Source organism: Enhydra lutris, unplaced genomic scaffold (assembly GCF_002288905.1).
Source record: "Enhydra lutris kenyoni isolate GAN:26980312 unplaced genomic scaffold, ASM228890v2 scaffoldscaffold14, whole genome shotgun sequence".
NCBI lineage: Eukaryota > Metazoa > Chordata > Mammalia > Carnivora > Mustelidae > Enhydra > Enhydra lutris.
This window is the reverse complement of record NW_019154098.1, coordinates 36,305,614-36,323,990: the sequence shown is the minus strand read 5'-3', so window position 1 is coordinate 36,323,990 and position 18,377 is coordinate 36,305,614. Positions and strand designations below refer to the sequence as shown.

At 48.9% G+C, this 18,377-nt stretch overlaps 1 protein-coding gene across 2 annotated transcripts; it reads right to left on the bottom strand.

Moving 5' to 3' along the window:
- Window positions 1-3,782: 3,782 nt before the first annotated feature.
- On the bottom strand, window positions 3,783-17,937 carry LOC111146681 (neurocalcin delta). 2 transcript variants are annotated; one of them, XM_022502339.1, is made up of 3 exons: window positions 17,547-17,937; window positions 5,812-5,917; window positions 3,783-3,926 (listed from the first exon to the last, which is right to left on the bottom strand). In XM_022502339.1, exons 1-3 carry the CDS (start codon window positions 17,922-17,924, stop codon window positions 3,829-3,831), a joined length of 582 nt encoding a protein of 193 aa, XP_022358047.1. In that variant the 5' UTR covers window positions 17,925-17,937; the 3' UTR covers window positions 3,783-3,828. The 2 variants fall into 2 exon arrangements, with proteins under 2 accessions (XP_022358047.1, XP_022358048.1); XM_022502340.1 differs by having other exon boundaries at window positions 5,812-5,919; window positions 17,765-17,924.
- Window positions 17,938-18,377: the final 440 nt, after the last annotated feature.

The window sequence follows — 18,377 nt, the reverse complement described above, 5'->3', positions numbered from 1 at the left end:
TGTGAAGCATCTCCATTTCTTCCAAAGATAGTTCTCGTGATCTCTCTGCCTCAACTTAGGGGAACACTCAGAATTCCTCCTCAACCAGTGGGCCCCCTCCATTCCTCAACTAGGCTGTGAGGGGATCCAGCTGGGTTGGGTATTAGGACAATCCCCTGAAAATAGGAGTCTCGGTCTTGGCAATTTGCTGGAAATTGCCAGGTTGACCTCCAACAGGTGCGGGAGTGCAGGCTCCCGATCAGGTTGGCTAGCCACCTCACCGTCGGTGCCAGGAACGACAGGGGTGTTGTTCACGTTCAGTACTCATGAGTATCCATTGCTGGACCACAGGGACAGACTGAAGCAAGGCCAGATCCCCTGCAGGCCAACTTAATTCCTACAGGAGGTCTGGTCAGCCCACAAGTCACCTACCGTGGCTGAACTTCAGTGCCTTTTTCCTGGATTGATGGAATTCCGTGCTGTAGGTGAGGCCAAGACAACGACCAAAAAAAAAAAAAAAAAACCCAAAAAGCAACCCTCATCTGAATGTGCTTTGAGGCTGTGGAGTCTGCATCATGTCATCTTGCTTCTCCAGACCGAGAGGGTGAGACGGGAGAAGTGGATGTTCATTTGTCCCTGAAGAGGAAGTTGCCTTCCATTGCACCCAATGTTCGCACCAGAGTTTGCAGCTGCAGTTGTGAGGAAGGAGGGGAGGTGAGAAGAAAGTGAAGGCCGACAAGGATGTGAGTGGAGAGAAGGAAGCCCAGGCGCAGGAAGAAGAGAGGAAGGAAGCCCAAGGATGCTTTGGGACAGGGCTTTGGGCTCAGCACCGCCTCTGGGCTCCCCTCCCAAACCCTGGCTCCCGTGTCTCTAGGGCAGAAGCCACACCTGAGCAGGGGTGGGGGGTGTGTAGGCACCTGGACCCTCACTCAGGTAGACTCCCCCCGGGGCAGCAGTTTAAGCAGCAAACCCAAAGGTCCCAGACACCCACACGGCACAATCAATGTGCTTGAATGCCAAGTTGCTGGTAGTTAGTTAAATTCTGGGGAATCAAAAGTTATATGTGGATTTTTGACTGCACAGGGGGTCTGCACACCAAACCCTCTCATTGTTCAAGGTTTATCTGTATCTTATTAAATCCATTTGTAGAAGGGGTCCCCTGGGACAACAGAAGAGCTGCAACAGCACCCTTAGCACCCCTCCCCCACCCTAAGCAAGGGTATGAACACTCGGCCACTCTGTATCGTCCTTCAAGTCATAAGCCACTTTATTCCAGTCCCTTGAACATCACAGACTGGCTTGATTTCAGACAGAACAGACTCCGTTTCCAGAGGTCCCGCACCACAGCAATGACAATGAACAGCCCGGCAAAGGAATGACCTAAACCTTTAGTCATTCAGCCTTCTGGGTGCTGCAGAGTCCCTTGGCCAAATTTAAGTGCATTGGATTAGACATGCAAAGCCCTTCCTGGGAAGGAGTAGAAGGAAAAAAATAACCATCGAGAAAATACAGACAGGGTCAGCGATCGGCCAGGACAAGACTATTTGTGTACGTCCCAGGCGCGTCGGCATTCATTAGCCATGGGTCTGGCTCTGTCTTCTCTCCTCAACAGCTGGAGCCCCTCTTCCTTGCTCCTCAATCTAGCTCTCAGTTCTAGGGAACTGTGTGAGTCTGGCTCAACAAGATGTCCTGACCAAGGGTAGAGCTTGGGCAGGCTTGCCCAAACATTAACTGACTCCCCTTCTAAGGGGAACTGGAAGGGGGAATTAGGTCTTCAGTCCAGAGCAGTGGTGGGAGGCAATGGGATGTACCACTGACCATGGCCAGCACCTCTGCTGGGCCCCTCACTCACTGTGCCCTCCACCTCTTAGTTTAATTCCCTGGTTTTCAAACCCAGATCTTACCACTCGGCCCATGGAGGAATTTGGCAAGTCTCAGGACAGACCTGTTGTGAGGAACGGACACTCAGAGGAAGAGGAAGACGATTTTACCATGTTTAGGTCTCCAAATTTCATCCTGGCAAGTTGGTTCATTTTGGTCAACCATGGAAATTCAGATTTTTGCTACCACTTAAAAGGGACTCAAGTAATAAAGAAGAGTCTGGAGTTGGAATGGGCTCAGCGTCATCTTCTTCATAGTTATGTTTGTCTTTCTGGGGGTCGTGGTCTACAGGGTGTAGCTTGGCTGCAGATAAACCCACTAGGGATCTCTCTGCCTCCTCCCTGGGCAGGTCCTCCCCATCTAGGTCCTTGAGTGCTTGGACTTCCCCAGGCCTACTGCTTGTGAAACTAAGACTGACTGACTTGTGATCAGCAATTTGTACTCTTAACTTTCAATTCCAATTAGTGTATGTGAGGTCACCAGCCAAAGAGTGACTCAAATTTGCGCTATCCCTTCTGGAAACAGAATTTGGCATTCAGAGAACATGGTGATGGGAAATACTTTTGGATTCCCCACCATGGGCCCTGGAAAGCACAGATACTCTGGGCCATGCCTTCTTCACGAAGAGTCAGCTCACTGCCCAACCTTGAACCCTCTGAAGGGCCCGGGGGGCATGGAAAGGTCAACACTGCAGATACAGCTCCTTACTCATCATGTGGATTAAACCATTGGGAAGTTCCAAGAATTTGTGTTTTTTTTTTTTGTTGGGTCGACAGCATATTGATCTACTCAGAAAAACACCGGACTTCCAGTCTACTCCCATTGAGCTGCTGGGCTGAGTGGGCTAACGGTGACTTCACATCTCTTGTAAAGACGAACCTTCTGATGCCCAATGGACATGTCCCACTTAACCGTGCCCTACTTCTATCCTGTAGACACTACCACTCTGGAAATGCACTCAAAATTAAGGTTGGGCCCTAGTCATGGTGACTTTGTTCTTCTCTGGAATATATAAAATATACCTGTTGACTGGTGCATTTGTGCAAAGACAGATATGACCTTAAAACAAGACACAGACATTCATTATAGTTGGCTTACTTCACATTAAGCTACTAAAAACAGTCTTCTGTAATAAGATTGTATTAGTGCTCACTAAACATGCATTTCATTTAAACAAGGCAAAACACTTAATTTGGTCTGCAATACCCAATATTTTATATACAGCAGTCTTTTTTTTTTTTTTTTTAATCACAATAGGCAACAAGATGGGTCTGGTTTTTGTAGGTAAGTTACCATTTGTGTTTAATTTCCAAAGAAACTCATCTTAGCTCAACTAGTGTAAACCATGTGAAGAAACAGCTGAGCCATCTTTTTTCCTCTTCTCTATGAATTTACCTTGAAATGTTCACAGCTTAGACACTACAGCCTGCTGGGGAAGAGGGTGGAGTGGAGGCCTCCAGGCCCCTCTCAGAGCCCGGCCCCAGGGGGTCCCCTGTCCTGGGCAACCTGGGTGCCACCACCCAGAGGGCATGAGTGGCTCCAGACCCAGGTGGGGAGTTTTGTTTTTCAAACAAGCCCCTGGGAGCTGGCCATAGAATCCCGGGACTGGATTGCTTGGCCCTCTCTGGCCTCCCCGAGTCTTCGTTCTGAGAACAGAAACATTGGAATCAGAAGAAAAATAACAATAGGAATGATGAGACATCATAGAACGACGAACAGCACACAGTCCGTGCACGACGGCACGTCCATGCTCTCCACAAGCACGTTGGGGCTCTGGGCATTCCCACAACAGAGGAAGCTGAAGGCGGCACGGAGGAAGGTGCGTCTGACCGCACGGGGGACAGCATCACCATCAATATTGTTTGGCAAAAAAAAAAAAAAAAAAAAAAAAAAAAAAAGTTTTGTTAAAAAGAAAGGTGAAAGGGAACAAACACAAGCAGCAGCTCTACAATCCGTGGGGTGCGGAGCTCAGAACTGGCCGGCGCTGCTGGGGTCGCACTGCAGGAGGCGCACTATGGATGGGTCGCTCTTGGCCCCACGGATGAACTCCTCCAGGGACAGTTTTCCTAGAAAGCAAGAGGACAGGTGAGCCGGGGGCTGGTGGCAGCTACACGGATGTAAGGTCCCACCACGTCTAGGTGGCAGCAACCACTCACCTTTTCCCTTCCCTCCTGCTCCCCCACACCACCACCATGAGAGCCTGGGCCCAGCCAGCACCTAGGACAGCGGCCCCCAAGACAGCATGCTGCTTCTGGGAGCCCCTGCTCACAGGGGTCAGATGGCCACACAGGACAGGTTCCCAGGAGGGGGCGGGCGGTTCTCACTCGGTGTTTGTGCAACAGATAGCTGACCTTTGCCTTTTTAAGAGAGCAGGCTGCACTCCTAAGGCACCACAGCCGTCATGGGGTTTCCCAGGAGCCTTCTGGCCTCTTTGCGGTAGCCTTAGCTTTGCAGCAAGAGTCCCTCTCCCTCCATGGGAGCAGAAGAGCCCACACAGATATCTGCGGGGAGGGCCCTTTCTTTTCGACAACATGTGAGGAGGCTGCCCCTCCCTCCAAAGTAAGAAAGTAACGAGGCTGAGGGGAGCCCTCAGGTCAATCCGAGCAGGCTGGAGGACACAGACTTGGCCCTCTGGGATCCCACTTTTATCCGTGGATCCCTTTCCTTGTTGACTAAGCTGGGATATGTATGGGTCTCCCTTCTGGAAGGTCCTTTTGTCATATAGTTGGGGAAGGCAAAGCTTCTTCCCCTTTCCTGGTGCTTCCAGAAGGTCCCATTCTCAGGGGAAGCTGCTGGGGCAGCTCTAGATAGGAGCTCCCAGAGGGGACTTGCTCCCTTGGCCCCAGTTAACACTGAACTTCAAATAAATAATTTTTTGTTTCATTTAAGTGTGTCACAAATATTGCATAGAGAATATTTCTCTAAAGAACATTTGTTCTTCATCCAAAATTCAAAGTTGATTGGGCCTCCTATATTCCATCTGCATCCCAACATCTAAGGTCCACTATTCTTTTTTTTTTTTTTTTTTTAAGATTTTATTTATTTCGGGGCGCCTGGGTGGCTCAGTGGGTTAAGCCTCTGCCTTCGGCTCAGGTCGTGATCTCAGGGTCCTGGGATCGAGTCCCACATCGGGCTCTCTGCTCAGCGGAGAACCTGCTTCCTCCTCTATCTCTCTCTCTGCCTGCCTCTCTGCCTGCTTGTGATCTCTCTCTGTGAAATAAATAAATAAAATCTTTAAAAAAGAAAGATTTTATTTATTTATTTGACAGACAGAGATCACAAGTAGGCAGAGAAGCAGAAAGAGAGATAGGAGGTAGCAGGCTCCCTGCTGAGCAGAAAGGCCCATGCGGGGCTCGATCCCAGGACCCCAGGATCATGACCTGAGCTGAAGGCAGAGGCTTTAACCCGCTGAGCCACCCAGGCGCCCCTAAGGTCCACTATTCTTGAGTTTGAAATCCAGCCTCCCTTTTCACTTCGGATTGTTTGGAATCCCCTCCTTGGTTTTGAACTGTAGGGGGCACCCTCCGGGCAGAAAGTGCTGGCCACTTCAATCCCCTCCTCTCCTGGCCGACACTGGCTGGGGAAGACCACGGGGCTCCCGGAAACCCAACACCTCCAGGCATGCGCAGAAGAGCCCAAGCGCACGACCTGGGCAGGCTGGGGTGAAAGCCGCCAGGGTCTGAGAGGAGTCACACCCAGTCCCTCTCTGCTTTCCGCTGAGCTGACCTGCCCGGCTCCAGCCTGCTGTGGTCTCCGCCTGTACCCACCTTGGTCCCTCTCTGTCTTGCACCTCCAAGGAGCATGTGGGATGAGCTCCTTTCACAAAAAGACCTGTGAGCCAGGTCCTTGCGGCTAGTATCTTGTCCCTTAGTGGCATCTGCCTGCCTGAGTGGCCCCAGCCCCACCCGCAGTCCCCACTCTGAGAGAAGCCAAGCCCCCACAGCCTCCTACCATCTCTGTTGGTGTCCATCTGGCGGAAGATCTTTTCTGTCCTTTTCTCTGGGGTTGACTCATCTTCAGGCATTTTCATTACAGAGGAAACCATCTTATAGATCGCCTAGGGACAGAAACGATGTGATAGTAAGACAAGAAGTAAGCATAGTAAGACAGTAAGATAAGAAGAGCTTTATTATTAAACCTCCCAGAGAGAGGGGCGAAGGGAATGGCCCCGATGAGCCCGGGGAGCCAGTCCTGTTCCTGTTGATGTGCTGTAGAAAACCAGTGTGTGGTGACCAGCAAGGGAGGCCTGGCCAGTGGGGCTGGCTCCAGCTGTGAGAAGCCAGCAGGAAGGCTGTGTCGCCCCCTGTGTCTCAGACTGTCATGTGCATACAAATCCCCTGGGGATCTTGTGAAAATGCAGAATCTGATTGAGCAGGGTTGGGGGTGGGGGGTGGTCATGGGGCCTGGGATCCTGCATTTCTAATAAGCTTCTGTGTGGAGCTGCTGTTGCTCCCCACTTCTAGCAGCAAGGCTGAGGGGGACATTCCTCAGGCCAGAAAGACAGGCCGGCATCTCTACCCAAGTCTCTCAAGGATAATAAGTGCCTGACGGTCTGCAAGTGTCTGCCTGCGCCTTCTCCCAGGCAGACATTACCAATCCATCCCGATGCTCCCCCCCCCAACCCACCCGGCCCCTAAATGCCGCAGTAGCCTCACACTGCTTCCCAGCATGTTCCCAGGCATCCCCAAGATGAAGCCGTGTGCCATCCAAGTTCTGCACTAAATGATTATGCAACTCGAGGCTTGAGATAAATCGGGTACATCTTAAATCTGATGGGCAAAAACAGGGTTCTACTGAGTTTTTTAAGCAGTACTGAAACGGTCTCCCCCAATGCCACGGACCCCCCCACACTACTCAGTAAAGGCCCTGGAGGGCTGTTGTCAAATGTAGTTTGGTAAACGAATGTGTCCTGGGACACTTGGAAACAAAGGGACATGGAAGACTTGGATCAAAAAGGCCTTTCAACGCTCCTCCCTGCCTACTGTATCTCATTCTCTCATTCATACCGTAATGTCGTTCTAGAGGGTGGTGGTTCTCATCCTGGATTCTCTACCTATATGTTTTTAGGCAGTTGTGGGAGAGGTGTTCCTGAATCTCCTGGGTTTCAAGAGCTGTTCCTGAATCTGCTGGGTTTCATCTGCTTTTTAACTCAAAATAATCTTCCTGCTGAAGTGCCCATCGTGGGGCAGCCTGCCCTTGGCCCCCAAGATTGTTTGGTCTGTCAAAAGCTATGGGTGCTCCCCTTAGAAACGAGGCACACACTGTGGCAGACAGCTTCAGGGGCTTGTGGATTTGGGGGCTCCACCCCAAAGACCCCAGGTGAAGAAAATCCCTGATCTCAGTTTCCCCCCTCCCATAGCTCATGCATTCACCCCTTCCTTTGGTCATTCCCCAGCTATTTATTGACCAGCTATTACACGCCAGGCCTATCTGTCCCAGCCTGGCCCTCATGGGATCACTGTCAAGGCAAATGTAACAGGGGAGCCTTCTTTGCCGGGAGGATTAGGGCAGGCTTCCATGAAGAGTGAGGCCAGCAAAGAGACGAAGGAAGCGGAGAGCTCCCAGAGGAAAAGGACAGAGGGAAAGGCCTGCGTGGACCCCCAGGTAGGAGGAATGGTAAAAAGGTGGAGAGCATGAGCGCTGGGGAGCCTGCTACAAGATGTGGCCCCACAGCAGGTCAGGACGGACCCATGGGGCCCCCCAGGGAGCACGGGAAGGGATCTGTCATTCTCCAATAAGCCACAAAAAGATAGAAGTGATATGAATTTGGATTTACCTATTTGCCTCTACTCCCCAAACCTCCCTCTTACTTATAGGCAGCAGTATTCAGAGAATCAAAAAATTGTCATTCATCAGTTTTACTCATCAGTTATTTATTGAGTGTCTACTGTGTGCTAGGTGGCGGACAGTCAATTGTCAAAATGACCAATACAGTGTTTCTTATTCTATATCTCCCCAATCCTCTGCCAAAGTGCTTGGGAGACACTGTATTGGTGACCAAAAGCACCCCATTTTGTATGACCCTCATTTAGACGGGTACAGTGATTCCAGTGTGCCTTAATAATTCTTGGGGAAGCCTTCATCTACGCCACCTCTGGCTCCCGTGATGGCGAGGAACTCTAAGCCTCTAAGAGTTGGGTCTCATGAAATTCTCCTTCTTGGAATTCTGATGGGAAGTCAACTGTGTACTAACCCAGAGATTAATTCTCCTGGTTGAACAAATTAATTAAAGACCACGCAAACAGATGACTTTGTGTGAGAAAACGAGGCCCCTGCATTCAACCCAAAGTCTTCAAGAGATTTAGCCTTTAGCACTCAGGCCAAAGAAGTGGGGTTGGGACAGAGAAATAAAGATGGGTTAATATAAAAATCAAAGAAAGTCAGGATGCCTTTACATGAGTATATTTGCAAACAGGACTTCTGGAATGGGGCAAAGGCACAATGTCTGAGTGTATCACAGGGCTTAAGAGGAAGTGAGGGCTCGCATTCCAGACAGCTCTTTCACAACTCTAGATTAGACTTTTTCTGTTTAATGCGCATCAACTTACAGACAGGGATTAGTGAATTATTCACAAAACCAGGTCTATGATGTGTGTGGCACCAGAGCAGTGAGTGAAGAGCTGAGGTGACAAATCCCAATGGTCCCAAGATGAGTAAGTAGATGGCAACCTGGAAAAAACCACATTTGGGAAATTGTCCCTTTGTCCCCTTCCCACGGCATCAACAACCCAGAGCCGAATGCACTAGAACTTCAGAATCTAGGGCTCCCCAGCATGGGGAGAGAGAAGACACAAGGCCAGGCAGCCATCTGAAACAAATCATGTCTTTTATTAGCCCCAGTTCCCCCCCTTCCCCAAATTTAATGGGATTAAACCATGAAGAGGCCAGGCTACTTCCCTACTTATTTTTAGCAATGTCAATGAGAGCCCCAGCAGGGACATCCTGTTTTTAATTAAACTTGAAGAGCCTCATTCTTGAATCTGGGTAAACACAGAGCTAGAGGACACCCAAGAGCCCAGCTCTGGCTCTGCTCCTACATAGGCTTGGGATGGCTCCTGCCCTGTGGCTGGGGCTGTCTCTAGCTTCCTCATAGCCTATGTTTTTCTTTCTTTTTCCCTCTGAATGAACCACCTCTTGGGATGCTGGAAAAGGAGTCACGTCTGCACTGATAAAAGTTGTAGAATGATCGCAGGGCAGGCACAGTTCCAAGAGTTAAAGCGCAACCTTCTCTCTGAAGGAAACCAGACCACTTGCTTTTACCAGAAGATGGAGGGTCTCCTGACAGGACATCCAAGGCCCCATGACAACCAACCAAAGGCACAAGAGGTTAGGCAGTACAAGGTTGTGTTTAGATTCTAGATAAAGAAGAAAACCCCGCATAGAAGGATATTGCCCACCAGGAAGTGAGGGTGGAGAGAGGCCATGAGGATCTTTCTTGGAAACACTTTTGAAATAGGATCGATGTCCGTGTTTCTGGAATGGTGTAAGTAGTTTCTTGTTTAGTTCTTAGAAGAATACATGCAGTCAGGAACTTTCCTAATGTTCTCCCCAAGGAGCTGTAGGTACTTTCCTGGGAGGGGAGGAGATGACAGGAGCCCTGCCCCCTTTCAACCAAAGCAGCTCCATTCTTACATTAGGTTTCATGGAAGACTTTGCCAGAAAAAAAGCAAACTCATCATTGCCCTCCCAAACTTGTCCACCCCGTGGTCAAGTCAGACATCTTTGGTGCCTCTCTGCCATCTATCTTCACATCTAGCAGTCAGCAGACCCATTCAATCAGCCTCCTTCATATTTTCTGAAATCTGTCATTTCTCCTGCCACGGTCTTCTGTCAAGTCCGTGGCGGTACTCATCATTTTTCGATAAGGACAGTTAATGTTTTTTTTTTTGTTTGTTTGTTTGTTTTTTTAGGACAGTTAATGTTCTTTTTCAATCTTACCCAAAGTGCAATGCAAAAGCAGCTTCAGATAGCCCCATCCAAAGGGCCCTTTTATTACTGTCCTAACAGACGTTCCAGAGCTGTTATATTATAGGCCTTCATGTGTGGGGGGTGAGGGGGGTAGGGATGAGTTTGATTGTGGAACGCCGACTTTGTGAAATACCAGAGCAACAGCTCAGTGAAGATGTCACAAAGAGTAGGACATAACAGGGGCGCATGGCTGGCTCGGTCGATGGGGTGTGCAGCCTTGATCTCTGGGTTGTAAGTTCCAGCCCCCCGTGGGGTGTAGAGATTACTTAAAAATAAAGTCTTAAAAAAAAAGTTGGACCTAACGAAGCTGGAGATCTGGAAGTCATCGGCTGTTTCCTCCATAAAGTGGGGTTACCAAGGTTGTTGTGAGGATTCAGTGAGAGGAGGCACGTGCCGCAGGTGAAACACTGTCCTGCAAAACGTCGTGTCCATCCAGAAGCTGGCGGAGGTGAGAAGAACTGAGGTGACCTTCTTTGGACAAAGGGTTTTTGCAGCTGTAATAAGGTTAAAATAAGATCAGGCTGGATTAGGACAGGCCCCAACCAATCCAGTGACTGGAGTTCATGTAAGAAGAAAGAAATCTGGACTCAGACTCACAGGGAGAGCATCGTGATTGATGGAGGCAGAGGCCGGAGTGACATGGCTATGAGCCAGGCACACCGAGGGTTGTGTCACCACTGACGCTAGGAGAGAGGCATGTAACAGATGACCTCCCCTCCCGACCCCCAGGAGTCTCCAGAAGGAACTGACCTTGTCCACACCTTGATTTTGGACCTTTGGCCTCCAGAACTGAGACAGAATACATTTCTGCTGTGTGTCAAGCTGCCCAGTCGATGATAATTTGGGACGGCAGATCTAGGAGTCAGACACAGCGTGGAAAGCCCTTGGCACGGGGCTAGCCCTTGGTGGGCACTGAGGAGAGGAGACTTCTGCAGGAAACACAGGCTGTAGCTAGAACTCTGCTTGGGAGTGTCCATGTTTGGGTGGCAGAAGAAAGACGAGGAGGCCATGAAGGCTACGGGAAGGCCACGAATACCACAGGGAGGGACCCGCCAGAGAGGGGTGCCTCACTCACATCACCAGATGGCACACTCCACGCTAAGAGTTAAACCCTTGTCATAAGATTAATCCCCTAATAAGAGGGTAAATCAAACACAATGGTGCACACGAAGATTAGCTCTTCCAGAAAGTCAGTGGTCTAAGCAATGACTTTACAGCTGCCTCCAGGAGAAAAATCTTAAGTTGCATTCCGGGGTCACATCTGTGGTCCACGTTCAAAAATGGGAATTAGGCAAAGGTGTGGAGCTGAATTCCCGGGGGCCATATCAAAAGCTTAGAAGATCTTAGAAGATTAGAAGCTCTTGTCCCATCACCCACTCCCCCAGTCCCCAGAATCAAAAGAACCCAGTGTTTAAAGCCTCCAAGGAACATATTAAAATTGATAGAGTATCTATGGCGTCAACTTAGAAAGATGATCCGGAGAAAAAATGCAAGTGCCACTCAGGAAGTGGCTCTGAAAGAAGGTAAAGAAGTTTCTCTGGTCCTCACTCTGGTCCTCAGTGGCACAGACACTCACAAGTGGGCTGGTGATCTTGCCACCAGCTGGGACTAACTCGTGCTTTTGTTTGGTGCCCCTGGAGGGCAGACATTTGCCTGGCCCCCACCGTCCCCTCCTTCCTCCTCATCCAACCGCTGTGTAGGTATGTGAGCCTTTCATCACATGAGGGAAGGAGAAAAAAATTTCTAATACTGCTAAAAAGAAACAGAAATGAAATCTTCCATGATGAGCTGCCAGGATGTGCCCAATCTCCTTCCCTCAGGTTGCACTCATTCCAAAATCCCTGAAAAGGTAGATTAAAGGTGTCCTGACATCCGCCCAGCCTTCATTTAAAATGCCAGTTAACCCGTGTCACAACAACGAAGGCGAGTCTGATTCCAAGACAGTAATGATTTGAACACCAGTATTTTCGAAGCAATCATTAACATCCAAGTAATAAATATGCTAATTAGAAAATTTCCAACCTAGTTTTCAAAGTAAGTTTCCTGAGAACTGTTCTGGGTAACATGATGTCAGCCTGGGTATATCCTCTCAGAAAGTCTCTAACTTGAAGTTGAGAACCAGTCCAGCCTTGGGGCATTCCTGGTGCCAACCACATTCTCTTCTGGAAAGCTGATCATTCTTTCATCAGAGTCCTGTGAGCATCGGAGTAGCCTGGAAGTTTTAGTTATTCCCAGATGGGCTGGTGTTTGGTAGGAAACGTAAGAGATGAAGAAGGTCAGGAACTCCTAAAGTTATCTGTTCCAGAATATCTGTGAGTTCCCAGCAATTGAGGGTTTCGTGGGGTTACCTCCCTCCTCTTTGTTAATATACATTTTATGACTAGGAGAATTCAACTTAAAAGTTTTTTTTTAAAAAAGACTTATTTATTTACTTATTTGACAAAGAATGAGACCATGAGAGAGGGAACACAAGCAAGGCGAGTGAGAGAGGGAGAAGCAGGCTTCCCGCTGAGCAGGGAGCCTGACACGGGGTCCCGAGCTCCGGGACCATGACCCAAGCCAAAGGCAGACAGACACCTAATGACTGAGCCACCCAGGCGCCCCTTAACTTAAACTTAATTGAAGATTCTATTACCTCGTCCTTTGGGAAACCATCTCCCTTGATTTAGCAGGAAAATATCCTGTCCTAGCTCTGGAAACTGCAATTGAATAATGGTAGCCAACATTTACCGAGCTCCCGCACAACCCAGGGAGCGTCCAAGCACTCATGGGCAAATCAGCAACGTCCCTTCCCCACTCCCTCGGCCCCTTCCTCAGACCCTGTGCTGGGACGGGTGTTTGGTGCAGACCTGTCTCCAGCTGGGCTGACAGGTGGCTACATGAGGCAGAAGGCTTCTCCCAGGTCTCGGGGCCCCCATCTGGAGGAGAGGATCTGCTGTAACAGGAGGAAAAGGTCAGCGCTGTAATCTGTCTGGCTTATGACTCCTGAGAGGCGGTTTTGACGCAATAATAAAATACTAGGCCTAAACCGTGTTCCTAAATTTGTCACTTGAAAAAAAACAAACACGTGAACGTGAAAATGTTCATTTAAGGCTCTAAAAATAAATCTGCATATGGTTTTGTTTGTTCATCCAGATGTTGATAGAGCACAAAATTATTTTTTTAAAAAAGGAACATAACTGCATTTTGGCATATGTGGTAGACTGAATAACAGTCCCCCCAAAGATATGCAGGTTGTTACCCCCCGGAACCTGTGAAAATGTCACCTTACATGCTAAAAGCGTGATGGGAATTAAGTTAAAGACCTTGTGATCACAAGGTTCTCCAGGCAAGCGGCTCCCAATGTAATCGCAAGGGTCCTTCTGAATGGAAGAGAGAAGCAAAGGGAGATGCCCAGAGAAATGCTGGTATGAGAAGGACTCAATCCATCTAAGCTTGCTGACTCTGGACATGCAGGAAGGAGGCCACAAGTCAAGGAATGCTTCCAGAAACCAGGAATGGCAAGGAAACACATTTTCCCCTAAAACCTCCAGAAGGAATGCAACCTGTGGACACCTTGATTTTAGTCCAGTAAAACTGAGTTCAGACCTCTGACCTGGAGAACTGTTAAAATAATAACTTTGTGTTGTTTTAAGCAACTAAGTTTACAGAAATCTGTTAGAGCAACAAAAGGAAACTCCCAGGGCGTTATGTCAGTATTGGAGTCTACAACAGAGACCAAAGCTCGGCCCATAAACAATATTATGTGATTGCCAACGCTAAACTCCGAGAAGCAACCTCAGGGAAGAAAAACTGGAAAATTTACAGAATCCCACACTCCATTCTTGTCGAGCCTAATTATAAACTCGTTTGGACCCCAATCCACACCCTTACCAGTCTTTAGGGTCTGTCAGTGAACACCATGAATTTGCCTTTTATTAAACTGCTTGAATTTCTGAGTCTTGGAGGAACAAATTCACCCAAGAATTCACACGTTGGTGCCTGCCATCGAGTTGCAGGTTTTACTCACTTTAACAAATGGAAGCGCCCTTTGTGAATGATTCTGGGGCCCACATCTTGCCCCCGTCTCATCACCCCCTAACATAGATGTATCTAACACAAAGCAGAAACCCAAGGGACAGTTACTGGTCTGAAGTAGGCGCAGCTCTGCAGAGGTCTTTGCTGGAGGGCAGGAACCAGCTGGAACCAGCACCCTCCTCAGCGCCCCGCCCCCCAAGAACCCGCACACTGGTACACGGCTTCCTGGGACAGGCCCAGCGCCCGGAGTGCGGGCCGTCGCTTTCCGGGTGGGGAGAGAAAAGAGGAAACGAAAAGAACGGAAAGTCTGATAGTGTCCTCCACATTCCAGTTCACCCAGTCACCGCAACCCGGGGCTCAGCACAAGAATGAGGCAGAATCCGGAACTGTCCATTTGCAAAGGAGCAGAACAGAATAACTTAGCCCTTCATAGGAAAATGATTCTAAATTTAATTGAATTTCTTTGGCAATTTGGAAACCGCCTCGGGGTGCTGCAGTGTTTCCTCCCCACGGTCATGAATATTAATTACCGGAGGGCGGGGCTGCAGGAAACAACTACGGAGACTTGAGGTTTCCATTTGCAGGCTCCTCAAAAACCCTGAGTACATAAGCATTTATTAAGGACTCTGAGTCCTTCCTGTGATGACCTGGAAACTTCCCTTGGGCCTGTGAGCGGACTGAGCTACTTATGGTGGGGGGGAGGAGGGCAGAAAATGTATTGTGAAGCCGAATGGCCCTTCGTTTCTATGGTCCCTTTCTACATTTCGTGCAGAACACAGGGCAGGGGCTCAGCAAGTGCCTACTAGAACCTTCTGTGCGTCCTCTGCCAAGTCCCCACCCACCCTTGCAAACCAAATTCCACAGCCTGGGGAGGGTGTCTGTGGTGCTGCCTACACTCTTTATTCCCGGGGCCAGCTACCTAGCGGGTGCTGAACTGTAGGTGCGAGCCAATGCTTGAATGGTCTGATGTTCAGAAGCCCAAGGGTTCTGGAGGGTTCTCCCTGACTGAGGGTCAACATCTTCATCAGTACTGTCCACCAAACCCCTGAGCAGGGGCAGCCAGGAGAACTGCGCAAAAATGTTCCACAGGAGAGAACACGGTGGCTAACGAAATTTTTTTCCCCTTAAATCCCAATCAGGAAGTCATTCTCTTCAAAAGGAGAACAGAGTCACCCCGTTTCTCTGCAGTGGGGCAGAGGACACGGGGGCAGAGCGCAGCACTCCCCCACCCCCAAAAGGAGAGACAAAATAAAGCTAATTAAAACGAATCACCTTTGAAATTTAAATGTTTGTTTAATTAGCAAAGATGAAGAAAAACCGGAAAAGTGCAATGCCACGGCACCTCCTTCATTCACCCAAGCAGCGTGTTTGGGAAAATAGCTTGGCAGAGAGCATCCAGCATCTCAGAAATCAGTGCTCCTTCCCTTTGGCCCAGTAATTGTACTTTTGGGAACCCATTCTAAGGGGATAATGCTAAATATAGAAAAAGCAGCACGCACAAGAATGATCTGTTATTTTATACTTAAAAATTATAGTATCATGTATATTAATAAAACCTGGAAACAAGTTATATATCCAACAACAGAGGAAGAGAAAGTAAGTTGTACTGTATGACTATTATGCAGCTATTAAAATATCATTATTAAAGTTTTTATGACACAAGAAATGCTTGTATTATTATGTTTGAGTGAAAAATGGCAAGAAACAAAATTTCATATACTTTATGAAATCATTTAAATGACAGAAATAAGACCAGAAAATATTACTTTCTAATACTAGAAATTATCTCTTTGTATGTGGAGTGGGAATATGGAGAATTCTCTTTTGCTTTTGTATTTTTCTGTACTGCCCATATTTTTACCGTTGACATCACATTTTTATACATTTATCCTTGGGGGAGGGGAGAAATTCTTTATTCTTTTTTTTTTTTTAAGATTTTATTTATTTGGCGCAGATTGAGAGAGAGAGAGAGAGAGAGAGCGCCCAAGCAGGGGGAGCAGCGGCAGAGGGAGAGGGAGAAGCAGGCTCCCCACTGAGCAGGGAGCCTGACAAGGGGCTCCATCCCAGGACACTGGGATCATGACCAGAGCTGAGGGCAAATCTCTTAACCCACTGAGCCACCCCGGTGCCCCTGAAATCCTTTATTCTTGTTTAAGATCTTGGCTCTGACGGATTAATTTAACATACCACATTCAGATAGTCGTGGCTCAAGGGGAAGGAAGAGCCACAGAAAGAACTAGCTGGCAGATCTGGGAACCGGACTCCTGCTCCGCCTCCAGCTCTGTGTGCACCTGTCCTTCTCACTGTCCTGTGGGGTCAGGCCCACTGCCCCAGGAGCAGACCCCAGGCCTCAGCTACAAGGGCTCGATGACAAGGCAGTCATGTGGGTCTCTTTCGGCTCTGACATTAGGCTTCTGCAACGGGCTCTCCCTGGTTCTTTCCTTGAAAGCAAATGCTCCTCTGACTCCACCCCTAATCTCACCAGCAGAGGATTGCTATCCGTTTCCTTGTGTCCTACCCCCTCCCTCCCTTCCAGCAGCCCCACCTGTCCTCCCAGGGGCTGTAGATCTATCTCAGAACCTCAAAGCTCTGGAAGGAGTGCTGGCTCCTGAGATGAGCCCTCCAGGAAGCCAAATGCCCACTCTCTTGGACTGCTGTCTGCTTCCAGATGCTTCCTTCTTGTGCCCATTCTCCTGCCAAGATGGTGAGTGATGGCCAGCCCACCCACCTAGTCCTTTTTATTGCCTGCAGCTGAAGCTGTCCTGATCATCCCCTGAGCTGTGTCTCAGTCCCCCTAAGTTCCTCTCTGAGTCCCACTCACTGCCGATCAAGCTGGTGGTGGCACGACCACTTACGGCTCCTCGTGTCCCTTCCCCACCTTCCCTTGGGGTCTGACAAGGAAAATGTGGCCAACACCAGGGCCCCTTCTCCTGGCCTGTTCAGGGTATTTACTCTCGGTGAGTGATCTGGGGAAATAAAATGGAGTGCTTCCTTGATTCTACAATGTTTGCATTTCTGACGAGACAGAACCCAGCCCAGTCCCTGCCTTTATTCAAGAGTCTAAGAAAGTTGTCAATTAATGATAGTGGGGATGATGAGCTTTTCTGCTTTTCTGTATGCCTGGTACTGGGCTAAGCATTGAACAGGGACAGTCACACCTAATCTTAAACTAACCCCAAAACATGGGTGGCAGTTCGCTTTCACAGATGGGAACATTGAGGCTCACTTAGGTGAATTAAGTTGGTCAGAGTCATAGAGGTAGTAACTGAAAGAGGCAGGGTTTGAACCCCAGGTCAGAGACTTGATCATTAGATACCACTCCAGGGGATATAACCCCAAAGGCTCGAGGTCTGGGCAGGTCCTGGGGATGGGTGGATGGAGGGGCCACAGTGAGCAGAATTTGCTAAGGAATGTATGCCCATGTGTGGTGGTGGGTAGGGGGGGGAAGTCACCACAAAGCAATCAGGTAACTTAGGCCAAGCAAGAATGGGGACCCAGTGTTGCCAGATCTGCGTTTCCAAGAGATGCCAAAAACTCTGCATGTTTATGTGTACTCTTCTGTTTGCAACTATGGGTTCAGCGTTTTCAAAAACTGTGCAGGCCAAATCAAGGCTGCACCTTGCCCCATGCTGGACGGATCCCCTGCCAGTTCTTACCTGGGACTCATGCCCTTGGCTTTGTAAGAGGTGAGGGCTACGTACCTGCACGATCTCTAGCATTTCCGCCTTGCTGATGTAGCCGTTCCCATCCAGGTCATACATGCTGAAGGCCCATTTCAGCTTCTGCTCCAGCTTCCCCCTCGATGTCACGCTCAAGGCTATGATGAATTCTCTAAAGTCTATCGTCCCATCGCCATTGGCATCGAAGGTGCGGAAGACATGCTCTGCAAATTTGGAAGCATCCCCGTAAGGGAAAAAGTTCCCATAAATTTTCTTAAACTCTTCCATTGACAAGTGTCCACTGGGGCAGTCTCTCAAGAAGCCTTTATACCACTCCTGGATCTCGTGCTCCGTGAAGTCTGTGCTTTCCAGCAAATCCTGCATGACCTCCGGGCGCAGTTTGCTGTTCTGTTTCCCCATCCTGGCAGCGAGGATTCAGCTGCAGAGACAGAAGAAGACACCTCGTTTTTAGATCTGTTCTTTGGAGGCACACTTTAGAATTTGTGCCTGTTCCTCCGGGGAAAAGAAATGGACTCTTTGAGTCCATAACACGGTCTGGTTGTCCAATTCAGCCAAACAGAATGACAGAAAGACAGGCGGTCTGAAGATGTCAAGTGGAAATACCATGGACCAGAAAACGGATGCCTTCTCTGTACTGAACCATGAGAAAACAAGGGATTCATCATGAAAGAAGAGGGAGAAAAGGAGGGAGGGGGAGAGTCAGAGCCAGGGCCAGGGAAATGCGCTACTTAGTTCTGCCTCGTCTATTTGCAAGAGGTCTAGCCTGACATTAAGATGACTGAGGCTGTAACACCCAATCCCAGTATTAGCAGGGAGAATTTAAGGAGGAGAACAGGAAGAGAGAGAGAGACA